Source organism: Muscardinus avellanarius (genome assembly GCF_963383645.1).
Source record: "Muscardinus avellanarius genome assembly, chromosome: 15".
NCBI lineage: Eukaryota > Metazoa > Chordata > Mammalia > Rodentia > Gliridae > Muscardinus > Muscardinus avellanarius.
In genome coordinates, this window is record NC_137801.1 from 78,833,455 (window position 1) to 78,847,006 (window position 13,552).

Sequence of the window (13,552 nt, forward strand, 5' to 3'; positions counted from 1 at the left end):
GTATTTGTCTTTCTGACACCACGGTGGCTCTGGCCCTCTCCGCTCCCGGGCGGTTTGGCAGGTTCTGTCTCTCCCTCTTTTTTTTTTTTTTTTTTCTAGACATCTCTTTGTATATCCCAATGTGGCCGAGATGCTCACTGAACAATGAGCGACACTTGGGGCTTTCCTGTTGGGAAAGCTTTGCGTGGGAGGACCAAGAACAAAAACAGGAGAGGAAGGAGAGGGAAGAGGTTAGCTTTCAAAAGGCCCCTGGCGTCACCGGTCCCCCTGGAGAAGCTTTTTGGGGCCACGAGGCACCGCTCCTCCAGGGGCGGGCCATGGAGCATCTCACAGGTCAGGAGCGTCCGTTTCAAGCCGAAGGGTCCTGAGAAAGGGCATCTTCAGAGAAAACCTACACTTCCTGGCTTGGAAGAAGATAATCTCTCGGTGGAAGATTCTAGAGGCCCCCTCTAAACTGAAACTGAATTCTGGTCTGAGCTTTTTTTTTTTTTTTTTTGGTGGTACTGGGGGTAGAACTCAGGGGCTTTTCTACCTCCAGGCTATACTCCCAGACCTATTTTATATTTTATTTGGAAACAGGGTCTCAGTAAGTTGCTGAGAGCCTCACTAAGTAGCTGAGGCTGGCTTCGAACCTGCGCGATCCTCCCGTCTCAGCTTCCTAAGCGCGGGGATTACAAGCGTGCACCACCGCGGAGGGCAAGCTTACACGTCTTAACCAGCCCCGGAAGAACAGCAAGTACAGGAAAGAAATAACTGCAGGCGGTCCCCAGCTCCTGCTAGTTCAGCTTGAGATTTGGGGCTGCAGAGTGAAGTCAGGGCAGTGTGTGTTCCCTAGAAACCATACGTTAGCGTGCAGTAGGGTAATGGTGAGCAGCTCATGGCCATTCTGTTTTACTCTCGGCACAGAACTCAATTGTTACCTGAGACCCTTGGCACTTGGTTATAAGCTTTGTGTCAGTTGCCCAACTCTAACCCATTTTGAGAGCGTTGAAGGTTGTAAGTAGGCTAAGCCGAGATGCATGGCAGGTTAGATATATTAAATGCATTTTTTTTTTTTTTTGGTGGTACTGGTGTTCCTGCAAGCCCTTCTACCTCCAGGCTACACTCCCAGACCTATTTTATATTTTTATTTGGAAACAGGGTCTCTTAAGCCAGAGCAGCTGGCTTCGAACCTGCGCCATCCTCCTGTTTCCGCCTCCCAAGCGCGGGGATTACAAGCGTGCGCCACCATGCCCGGCCTTAAATGCATTTTCAACTTAACACTGTCTTTAACTTGTAACGAGTTTATCAGGACCTAACGCCATCGTAAGTCCAGGGGAGGATCAAAATTTGGATCAGAGAGGAGGAAATTAGACCTTTATGGATAGACAAATGGACTGGACACTCCTATGGGCCACAGATCCCTAAACGACCATTTAGCTTCAAACTGAAACTGGCCAGGTATTGCGGCTGCCACCTGTAATCCAGTACTTGGGAGGCTGAGACAGGAAGATCACAGGTTCGAGGTCAGGCTCGGCAACTTGGTGAGACCATAAGCAACCTAGCAAGACCTGTTTCAAAATAAAAGTAAATAAATAAAAAGAGATGGCTCCATGGTTCACAGAGAAAGATGACTTCCAGAGGGGCGGAGGGCATGTTGGAGAGAAGCATTTTCCAGGAGGCTTTAACTGTAAAACCGGCCATTATGGCTTCTCTGAGGGGTGTTTTGAGATCGGTTAATTAATGTTGACAAGATACCCAGGGGTCTGAGGTAGGGCAGGCAATCCCGCCCATAATGTTACTGGTAATGGTCCAAGCTCCTGTTCACCGCAGTCCACAGATGCCCCCGCCCCACACTGAGTGCCGCCTGCCACCACAGCAGGAGGGCTAATAAAAAAAAAGAGAGATTAGACAACAGCCACAGAAAAGTCCAGGAGTGGACAGCGATTTTCCATCTCTAGAATTGTAATAATGGAAAAAGTGCCGGCACCAGCTCACTGGATTTAAGTGACTTCTCATGATGTGCTAAACGGCTCCATGGTTTATGGAAAGTAATCTGGAGCCAAGACCGGAGGCCAGGCCTGCAGAGGACAGATCCGCGGAGCCCGGGGGACAGGGCGGGTCAGCGGAGGGTAGAGTCCTGCGGAGAAGCAGGCCTCCATGGCAGGCTGCTGAGGGCAGGACCCAAGCCAGTTAGTGTGGTCACAGCGCAGTCGGAGTAACGGGACCATCACGCGGGGGTCAAGGACTCTACACAGTTACCGAGACTAATTCGCCCTTTTCTTTAACTGGGTGCAACCCCAGGGTGAACGCTGGCGGTTATATGGGTGTGCTTGGTCAAGTGTGCTTGGTTGTGTGTTGTAAGCTGGTTGTGCTTCAGGCTCTCGTTAAGGCATCTGCGGTGACCTGTCTAGACAGTGCCGCTATACCTCTGTGTCCACAAGCCATCCTCCGTCGCCATCTTCATTCGGGGAAGCTCAGGTGTTTGGGAGTTCCAAGGGTGCCAGGGACTACTGAGACACTTTTGTTAACAATCTCACAGGCTAGAGCCGGGCGTGGTGGCGCACACTTGTAATCCCCACGCTTGGGAGGCTGAGGCAGGAGGATCGCATAGGTTCGAAGCCAGCCTCAACTACTTAGTGAGGCTCTCAGCAACTTAATGAGACCCTGTTTCCAAATAAAATATAAAATAGGTCTGGGAGTATAGCCCAGAGGTAGAAAGCCTCTGGGTTCTACCCCAGTACCACCAAAAAAAAAAAAAAAAAAAAAAAAAAAAATCTCACAGGCTCTGAAAAAGGAGCCCAAACGAAGGGGTATTTCTCCTCCAGGACGGAGGACTAAAGAGAGTCTACCCGTGGCGGGTACACAGATCATTCTGGTGGGTGATGTTGATGAAGGCGGTGATGATAGGCACGCCCTAAACAAATCCCCCAGAAAAGGAATCAAAAAGAGGGGGGATTGGAAGAACGGCACACACATACTGGCCCCACTTTGGGAAAAGAACGTCCCATTTCAGGACATGCTGAGAACCCCCAAGGAAACTCAAAAAGGGGGCTGCCACGCCCAGCCGTGTGCCTGGCTCCCGTCACGAGGCTGTGGTGCGGTCTTGGCCGGTGTCTGCCTCGGTGTCTCACCTCACGTCCTCTCTTGCCTCCTGTAGCTACTACATGTTGGAAAACAGACCCCGGAACATCTACGGCATGGTCTGCTACTCCTGCCTCCTGGCTCCCCCGAACACCAAGGAATGTGAGTAGGCCCTCCCTGCACCAGAACCCTGTCTGGTCACCACTGACATCTTTCACTTCAGGGACCAGAGGAAGGAACCCAGTCCTAGCACCAGAAAGATTAATGACAGCAGAGGGGAGAAGGGCGGCTTGCTCTGGGAGACCTCTGCGTCAGATGCCCAGGTCCTAATGCAGGTCAGCTGCCTCCACCTCTGTGACCAGGTGGAACTGTTGACGCGGGGCAAGAGGCCGGGCTCCACAGCTTGCCTGCCCCACACGCTGGCAGACACACTGGCAGGGAAATGGGTTTTACTTAGAGCCAGCTCTGAAGGAAGAGAGGAAACGTTCTTGTTTCAAATCTCCATCCTTGAGAACTCAAGGGTGAGGAAAGCTTTTAGGAGAGGTGGCAAATGGATAAAAGAAAGAGAGTGCGCATCTACAGAGAGCAGCCAGAGCCTGGTCTCAGCTTCCAGGGCCCTGGGGGCGAGGGGGACAACCCTTCAGCCTTTGCTCTCAGCTTAAGGAAAACAAAATAAAATAAACAAAAAACAAGTTATGAGGAAGTTGCCAATTGTAGAGTGTCTGTCCACTTTAGGGGGAGGTCCTGCTTCACCTTGAACAAGTGGCTTGACTTCCAGGAGCCTTGCTTTTCTCCTGTGTAAAATAGTGAATACTTGCCGGGTGTGGTGGCGCACGCTTGTAATCCCCACGCTTGGGAGGCGGAGACAGGAGGATCGCGCAGGTTCGAAGTCAGCCACGCGTGCTGGCTTAGGAGACCCTGTTTCCAAATAAAAATGTAAAAATAGGTCTGGAAGTGTAGCCCGGAGGAAGAAGGGCTTCCAGGAACCCCAGTATCACACACACACAAAAAAAATAGTGAATACTGAAGTCTAAAAATACTAAAATCATGCCGGGCGTGGTGGCGCACGCTTGTAATCCCCGCGCTTGGGAGGCAGAGACAGGAGGATCGCGCAGGTTCGAAGTCAGCCACGCGTGCTGGCTTAGGAGACCCTGTTTCCAAATAAAAATGTAAAAATAGGTCTGGAAGTGTAGCCCGGAGGTAGAAGGGCTTCCAGGAACCCCAGTATCACACACACACACAAAAAAAAATAGTGAATACTAAAGTCTAAAAATACGAAAATCGGACCTGTCCATCACAGGTGGTGGTTATTGGAGTTATCAAATAGATCAGAGGTGCAAAGTTATTTTGCAAAATACTGCAAAGTACTAGACAATTCTAAGTCCTCATCTGTACACACTCACACATTAAGTCATATGAGGCCAAGAGAAATAGAGAAGTGGTCACAAGTAATAAAGTAGATTGCAAAAAAACAACAACAACAACACATGTACAGCATCAGTCTGGTGAGTTCATGATCCTTCCGTGGGCTCTTTCTTTCCTGTTCTGTTGGTCTCTCACTTATGAGGGAGGACCACGGCCCTCTGCTTCAGAGAAGTGTCCTGTGCGGTCTTGGCTTTGTGGTCTGGGGGATCCTGATGAAGGCAAGAGCAAGGGGGGCTGGGAGGAAGTTGGGAGCACAGGCCGACCCCTGCCATTCATGTGAAGAGAGGAATAGAATGAGGGCTTCATCTTCAGAAGGCTGGGAAGAGCCAGGTGTGGTGGCACACACCTGGAATCCCAGTACTTAGGAGACTGAGACAGGAGGATCGCAGCTTCTAGGCCAGCCTCAGCAATGTAGTGAGACTCTATCGACCCAGTGAGACCTTATTTTGAAAATAAAAACAAAAGAGGGCTGTGGGTATAGCTCAGAGGTAGAATAATGCCCCTGAGTTCAACCCCCAGCATCACACACCAAAAAAAAAAAAAAAAAAAAAAAAAAAAATGCACTTGGGGCAACTAAACTTTCTGTCCCCTGACCCTCTTTCCACTCACACGGCCCTAAAATCTCAGGCCTGAGAATGGCCGTGTAAGGGGGCCTGTGTTGTAAGGTCAGTGGGGATGGCGCTCTGCAGAGGCCCCATAGAAGGAAAAAGACGTGGCATCAATCTGAGCTTTCAGGATGAGTTCCCAGGAAAGCGACTTCGTTTCTATGGGCCACAGTTTTCACATCTTTGAAATGTGCGTCCCAGGACTGGACTGCCGTGAGGACAGACGGGACCACATGGGCAAGTCATCTCTGCATCAAGGGCAGGGTTGGGGGCCCGCTTGGTAAAATCCCTGGACTCCTGGGACACACAGTGTTCCCACAGTTGTTTTTTTTTTTTTTTTCAGCACTGGGGATTGAACACGGGGGCATTCTACCTCCAAGCTACACCCCCAGTCCTATTTTTTATTCTTTATTTTGAAACGGGGTCTCACTAAGTTGCAAAGGGCCTCACAAAGTAGCTGAGGCTGGCTATGAACCTGGGATCCTCGTATCTTAGCCTCCCAAGTACCGGGATTACAAGTGTGCGCCACCACGCCTGGCTCCTGTCGTTTTCCTGTAGCCGTTCCTTGGGAGAAGCCTAGAACTCAGGTGGGAAGCCCAGCTCCCTGTACACGAACGTGTATCCTGCCGTCTCTACCAAGTGCGTCCCAGGTGCGAACGTTCCGTGCATCAGCGGGAGGCTCTTAGGAATCAGATTCTGACGCAGCAGGTCCAGGGTGAGCCCAAGACGGCTTCTCCAATGAGCCTGGTGAAGCCCACCTTGTCCAGCGACTGTGAGAGTCCCAACGCCCATTATTCCTGGATCCACCGCAGAGGGTGCTGGGCCAGTGCCACACACAGCCCCGGCCCCTCACTGAGGGCTCTAAGTGCCAATAGACAAATTCTGAAAATCAAACTGTTTATCCCTGCCATGGAGAATCACAGCTGCTATGTAATACACACCGGCACATTTGTAAATTGTGTGGATTAACAGCCCTCCAAGGCCCCATTATATCCTATTATCGCTTTAAATAACTCCATTAAGCCATGTGCCTGCACTCCTTGAGTCTCCTGAGGAGAGGAGGGTAAGGCTGTGTACCTGTAGCCCACCCCATATCTGCTTCCCGAATTGGTGCTGGAGAGAACTCGGAAAGCTAAGCAGATTGTCCTCTCTCTCTCTCTCTCTCTCTCTCTCTCTCGCTCTCCCTCTCCCCCTCCTCCCTCCCTCATCCTCCTCCTCCTGCTTCTTCTTCTTCTTCTTTTCTTCTCTCTCTCTCTCCCTCTCTCTCTCCCCCCTCCCTCCCTCATTATTATTATTATTATTATTATTATTATTATTATTATTTTCTCTCTCGCGCTCTCTCTCCTTCTACCTCCAAGCTATACCCCCAGCCCTATTTTGAAACAGAAACACGGTCTCACTAAGTTGCCAAGTTGCTGAGACTGCCCTCGAACCTACAATCCTCCTGCCCCAGCCTCCCAAGTACAGGGATTACAGGCATGCGCCACTACACCCAGACATCCCCACTCTCTTGCATCCTAACACTCTACCTTGGGTAGAAATCTCTGCCGATTTTCTGAGACTACAGTTCCCACAACTTTTATCAAACACCTGGGCCTCACTCATTCAAAGCCAGGGTCCCCGTGGAGGCAAAGCTGGGTTGCTAGGCGACTGCCCAACAGGAACCCACGTGGAGAAACATTTTCACCCAGCGGCCCCTCCCAAGGAGGCCAAGTGGCCTGGAAATGCACGTGTTGCTTTGGAATGGCGAGAACCATCCCTGATACCAAATACCCAGATAGTGCTGAATTAATCCTCATTAGACCAGAGTAGAAGTTGGCACTAGGGTATGCAGGGGTGTAAGGGTGCTGGCACGCAACCCTGGAGGACCTGCACACACCACATCCCACCCCCCAGCCGGGCAGCACAGACGCTGCCCACACCCCCGCCAGCCCCACCAACCGCCCTCCAGGCCCCGAGGTTTTCCTGTTGACCCACGCCAGGCAGGACGAGGGCGAGCCCGGGCCCCTCTGACTGCACCTGCCTGTTCTGTTTTAATATACTGGGTTTTGCCCAAAACCTCTTTTATACATCACATTTACTCCACACGAGATGGGTGTGTTTTTAAAAATTAACAGATATAACGTTGTGATTCTGGGATGTTTTTCAAGGGTCCAGGAGAAATGGTGGGCAGCCCATCTTCTTGCCCCCCCACCGCCACCCCTCACTCCCTCCTGCTCAGAAGTTTCAGAGCGGAGCCTCTCTGATCAGGGAGCACCCAGCCTGTCCCTGCAGCGCCCCTGGTCCATGTCTGCTCAGTTGACACCGGCTGGAGTTCAGTTTGGGGAAAATGTCCAGTTCATCAGCCGTGACAAGGCACAGCTGGCCCCGGGCAGGTGGGTGCCGCTGGGCATGGGAAGACGCAGCTACAGGCAGCGACCTGCACAGGTTTCTGGTGACGTCATTGTGTCCCATCCCTGGCAGGGAGTGGAGGTGCCTTCCCTGGGCGGCTTCCATTGTCCCGCTCTAGCCCGCAGGCCTGGGTATATGTGTGTCCCGGTCTCCAATCCTGTGTCACCTCCTCAGCCTGCAAGCCCCAGCAAGAAGGGACAAGAGGAGACGAGGAGTAACAACATCCAAAGATACTGCCCACAGCTATTTTTTTCCTCTGACAAAAGATCTTAAACTCCCTTGAGCCCCTCACCAAACAAAGAGATCAGCTTCTTGTCAGTGCCCCTTTTTTTTTGGTGGTACTGGGGTTCCTGGAAACCCTTCTACCTCCAGGCTACACTCCCAGACACCTATTTTTTATATTTTTATTTGGAAACAGGGTCTCTTAATCCAGTGCGGCTGGCTTCAAACCTGCACGATCCTCCTGTCTCCGCCTCCCAAACTGGGATTACAAGCGTGTGCCACCACTCCCAGCCCCTTTTTTTTTTTTTTTTTTTTTGAGGGTTTGGGGATGGAACCCAGGGGCATTTGACCTCTGAGCTACACCCTCTGCCCTATGTTTTATTCTTTATGTTTGAAACAGGGTCTCACTAAGTTGCGGAGGGCCTCACTAAGTAGTTGAGGCTGTCGGCGAACCGCGATCCTCCAGTCTCAGCTTCCCAAATGCTGGGATTCAAACATGTGCCACCACGTCCGGCTCTATTTTTTTTTTTTAAGTAACTTAGGTTCTGCTTGAAGCTGGGCCACAAGTCCCCCTTTTTATCCACCTGCTGACCACTGTTAGCTGCTTCCTAGCTCAATGCAAAAGACAGGGCCCAGAAGTCATCGTACAGCGCTGAAGATATTCCCGGAGGACTCAGCGAAGTCTGTGAGCCGGGAAGGGAACACCGCCACATGTTTCTGACACTGGGCAGGCACGTGTGGCCACTCAGGCAGGGCCACCTTCTTTCTATTAGCTTCTCCCTGCTAGGACATTGGTTCTGAAAATTGGCATGGAGCTAGTATATTTAAAAAATCAGAGCTAGGTGTGGTGGCGCACGCTTGTAATAATCCCAGTACTTGGGAGGCTGAGACGGGAGAATTGCGGTTCACGGCCAGCCTCAGCTACTTAGTAAGGCCCTCTGCAACTCAGTGAGATCCTGTTTCAAAATAAAAAGAATAAAAAATAGGGCTGGAGGTGTAGCTTGGAGGTAGAATGGAACTGGGTTCAATCCCCAGTACCACAAAAATAAATAAATATAAGTAAATAAAATAAAAATCAGTGCTTATAAGTTTGGGGTCCAGAGGGCAGAAAAAAGCTACCAGTTAGTCCCCCAAAAGGCAAGGACACATTTTGCCCTCAATGGACAAGTGACGTTTCTCACGGCCCAGTCAAAAGCTCAATTTCCATCTAACCTTGAGTGACAGGCCGACCTCAAGCATCCTGCACTTCGCAGACACATAGACTTGCCTCAGCAGCTGGCTTCCCGCCGGCTTGGCCCTCCCAAGACTCCACCCTGCTTTATTGAATTTCCTATGATCTTTTGAGGACTGAGGAGTGGCCCACTTTCCCACGGTCCCTCTCCACTTGGTGGCCATACAGGTGCGTAACTCAGCAGCGCTGTGGTTCCCGCACCCTGGCTGCCCTAAGCCAGGTGGCAGGCTTAGAAACATCACCTCAAATCAGGCCTGTGCCTCTCCACAGCCTTCTCCCAGGGCGAACAGGAAGCTCTTTTCTCATTAAAGACTTGCAGTGGCCGGGCGTGGTGGCGCACGCTTGTAATCCCCGCGCTTGGGAGGCGGAGACAGCAGGTTCGAAGCCAGCCGCGCTGGCGTAAGAGACCCTGTTTCAAAAATATAAAATAGGTCTGGGAGTGTAGCCCGGAGGAAGAAGGGCTTCCAGGAACCCCAGTACCACCAAAAAAAAATAAAAAAAGACTTGCAGTGGCCTGGGCCAAGCTGGTACAGCGTCTAGCCAGTTCTTCTTGGCTGAGCTACACTGGAAAGGTCTGAAGGGTATTGATTTCAGGAAGGTTGTGGTCTCATCCTGGGCTCACAAGCTGCTTTTCAGCAGTGCAAACCCACTTCATTAATATCTCCAGAATCAAGCCAGGCGTGGTGGCGCACGCCTGTAATACCAGCACTGAGGATGGTGGTTCGCAGCCAGCCTCAGCTACTCAGTGAGGCCCTTTGCAACTCAGTGGGACTCTTTCAAAATACAGAATAAGAAATAAGGCTGGGGGTGTAGCTTGGAGGTAGAATGACCCTGGGTTCTATCCTCAGTATGGGAAAGAAAGAAAGAAAGAAAGAAAGAAAGAAAGAAAGAAAGAAAGAAAGAAAGAAAGAAAGAAAGAAAATCTCCAGAATCAGTGGAGACCAAAGATCAAGTAAAAGATCTTTGGAGTGTGAGAAAAGGTACTTTGTAGTACTATGGATCAAACCCAAGGCCTCCTCTTGCCCGTGTTAGACAAGGGCTCTATCACTGGGCCACATCCCAGTCCTGATCTTTTTATTTTATATTATTTTGTTTTATTTTATTTTATTTTATTTGTGTTACTAGGGATGGAACCCAGGGGCATTCTACCTCCAAGCAACACCCCCAGCCCTATTTTTATTTTTATTTTGAAACAGAATTTCACTCAGTCACAAAGGGCCTCACTAAGTAGCTGAGGCTGTCCCCGAACCGCGATCCTCCTGTCTCAGCCTCCCAAATGCTGGGATTACCAGCGCACACCACCATACCCGGCTCTGATCATTTTTATTGACTGCATAACTCAAGTCCAGCCTCAAAGAAAGTTTCCGATTAGGATGTCAGCATCTTTTCTGTGGCGGAATGTTTTTGTTTGAGCAGAACACTTGTCCCTTTGTGAGTTGTCTGATAGCAAAATAAGCTTCCATTTTGTTTTTGCTAAGAGACGCTTTTTTTTCCACAGGTGGGAGGGGTTGGTGAATCGTAGCTTAGAGAGAAAGCAAAGAATATTCCTTTTTTTTTCAATGATTTGGCCATAGTTATTTTTAAAACTCAGCTGGGAGATACACCAAGTGTATTAGGCAGTGCGGCCATGGGTGGGACTTGTACTTCTCTCTCATGTTTTTAATTTTCCAGATTTTTAATAATGCACTTATATTGCTTTTATGGCTAGAAAAGGTATTAAGAACACATTTCTGCTCTTCGTCATTGAAAAAGTTAATCAAGTATGATTTCATCTTAACGATACTTCCATATCCACACACTCCCCTCCTCCGACTGCACAGTCTCAGTCCATGAGAAACACACCGCACACAACCCCCGCCGCTGTGTTAGCACACTTGCCGTGTGTGCCTTCTTATTTAAAGAATAAGAACCCCGAGAGGCCACAATACTCTTTAGGGATCATTAAACACACTAAGAAATCAAAATCTTTTCTTCCTACTCCCTTTCCTGCAGCCCATGCAGACCTAGAAGTCTAGGTTAATTCCCCTTAATCCCATACCTTATTTTCCAGGCTTCGAAGGTGGGGGCTTCTTCAGATAAGCTGAGGTGACTGTGTTCTCATTTCAGGTGTGGGAGCCACTTCTGGGGTCTCTGCCAACTCCGCCAGCACCTCTGGAGGCAGCACCCTGTCCCCCTTCCAGCATGCCCATAAAGGTAAGGCCAGTACCCAGGCGGGGTCTGCTGGATTTGAGGTCCTAGCAAGCTTTCTTCCCCACCTGAAATCACTTCCCTGATCACAGCCAGAGCCCCCAGCTGCAGGAAGATAGTAATTATCTCTGCAAGGAGTGGATTGATTATGCCACAGGTGTCGGGGCCCATTAGAAAGTGCTGGATGTAGAGCTGGGCGTTGTGGCGCACGCTTGTAATCCCAGCGTTCTGGAGGCTGAGACCAGAGGATCACGGTTCAAGGACAGCCTCAGCTAACTTAGTGAGGCCCTTTGCAACTCAGTGAGACCTGGCTTCAAAATAAAAGAATAAAAAATAGGGCTGGGGGTGTAGCTCAGAGGTAGAATGCCCCTGAGTTCCATCCCCAGTACCAAAAAAAAAAAAAAAAAAAAAAGTGCTGAATCTAAAGGCACCATAGCAAGGTGGCGGACAGGGAGCTCAGGCAGCCAGGAGCAGAAGAAATGACACTTCCTGCTTTTCAGTTTGGCTGAAGGTCAACAGCAATTCTATGGCCGATTTTCATATAAACCGGATGACCTTCGTACTTTAATATCTATTTTCAATAACTAAAGGTCAGTCTCCCTAAACCCTTATGAATGGAAATGATTGGGCAGCCCTGCCTCCGCCAAAGTCTAATATTTCTCCCGGAGCAAGCCCTTGGGCTGGCTGGGTCTTTCTGCCTCCATGGTTTTAATGACAGCTGTTGTTTGAGCATATTAAAGGCTGGGTCTCCGTGAAGCTTGGGGCACCTTTGGGAGCCTGTAAAGCGTCGGCATCAGTGTCCTCCATACTATCACAGATGCAAGGCAGGCAAACCCCACTAGGACACACAAATAGCACTTCTCACCGGGACCCAGCAAAGAGCACACAACCCAGAGAACAGCGAGCCAGTACATCATCCACGCCTGACGCCCAGCGGTGTTACAGGTGCAGCCCAAAGACCCCAGGAGGCTCAGAGCCGGGCGGTGGGATCTCAGCTCTGTGTCTCTCAAGTCACCCAGAAGCTTCATTCAGACACTTGTCACCTGTCAATTGGGCGATGGGTCACCTGGATCCTGCTTCCTAAGAACCAGGATCCTGTTTGGTTATTTTAGGCAATTAGAACAAAGGTCAGGGAATTCCACAAGTCCAAGGCTGCGTTAATCATGGAAATATACAAATTCCCCCCAGGATGAGGGACAGCCCTATGAAACAGCAGCATAATCCTGGGACTCTTAATACAACACTGAGGTTGGAATCGCATGAGAACGTGAGCTCAACTGGAATCCAACCTGTAGCCCGAGAAGTGGACCTTGGCATCTTGACTTTTACCTAGAAGTGTCCAAACTTGGGTTGGCTACCCTTTAAGATGCCCTTGTTCCTGGGCCTCTCTCTCTTTGTCATTTCCGCCTTGCCCCGGGGCTCCCAGAGTAGTAGAAACAAGAGCAGATGCCCCAGGAATAAGGGGGCAGACCCGCACAAGGCTGTTCCTTGGGTACATCCACTTGACGGCCTCAAGGGGAGTGATGGCATCCGGCCCCTGTGGCCTAAGCACTCCACGGTGCTACCATGGCGGGGCCATTCTGAAAGGCGGGCCCAGAGGAGGGGCCTGCGGGTACTCACGCTGCTGCTGCCTTTCCCTCACACCAGCAGAGCTCTCGGGCCAAGGACACCTGGCCACGGCGCTGATCATCGCCATGTCTACCATCTTCATCATGGCCATCGCCATCGTCCTTATCATCATGTTCTACATCATGAAGACGAAGCCGTCCGCTCCAGGTGACACCCTGCCCCTGCCCCTACCTCGGGAACACTGTCCCTGCAGCCCAAGGGGAAGCCTGGCTGCTCACTCCCTCCCTCGCTCCCTCCCCTCTCCCACCAGCCTGCTGCTCCAGCCCCCCGGGGAAGAGCGTGGAGGCCCCAGCGAGCAAGGAGGAGGAGAAGAAAGAGGCCCCAGGTTGGTACGCACACGTGGCGTCTGCTGCCACCGGGGTGCACCGCCACCCTGGCCCCACGGCCCACCGCACTGTGTGCCAAGCTCAGAGCCACCAGTGATGCTCACCTCTCCCCAACATCCTGTTTCTCCCCCCAGACACTGTGGTGATTTTCTCTGAGAAGGATGAATTTGAGAAGCTGCCAGCAACTCCAGCGAAGACCACCAAGAGGTAAGCAGAGCTAGCTGGCACTGGTGCTGGGTGACACACGGTGTAGCCGGACCTTCAGAACAGGTGCTAGGGGCCCAAGCCCCACAGCTCGTGTGTGTGGTGTGTGTGTGTGTGTGTGTGTGTGTGTGTGTGTGTGTGTTACTGGGCATTGAATTCAGGAGCATTCCACCTTCAACCTACATTCCCAGCCCTAAAATAAGACTGGGGAAAATAAATAAATAAATAAATAAATAAATTTACTTTATGTGGAAATATATTTATACTAT

At 50.7% G+C, this 13,552-nt stretch overlaps 1 protein-coding gene across 1 annotated transcript in view; it reads left to right on the forward strand.

The window, feature by feature from the left end:
* Nucleotides 1–13,552, forward strand: part of EDAR (ectodysplasin A receptor) — a gene marked incomplete at both ends in the record, with an annotated part of 29,182 nt that overhangs the window by 6,313 nt on the left and 9,317 nt on the right. Inside the window, 5 exons of the mRNA XM_080711126.1 lie at nt 3,140–3,225; nt 11,044–11,130; nt 12,775–12,900; nt 13,004–13,078; nt 13,214–13,286. Of these exons, the coding sequence (XP_080567252.1) occupies nt 3,140–3,225; nt 11,044–11,130; nt 12,775–12,900; nt 13,004–13,078; nt 13,214–13,286 (447 nt within the window). The remainder of the gene's footprint in view (nt 1–3,139; nt 3,226–11,043; nt 11,131–12,774; nt 12,901–13,003; nt 13,079–13,213; nt 13,287–13,552) is intronic.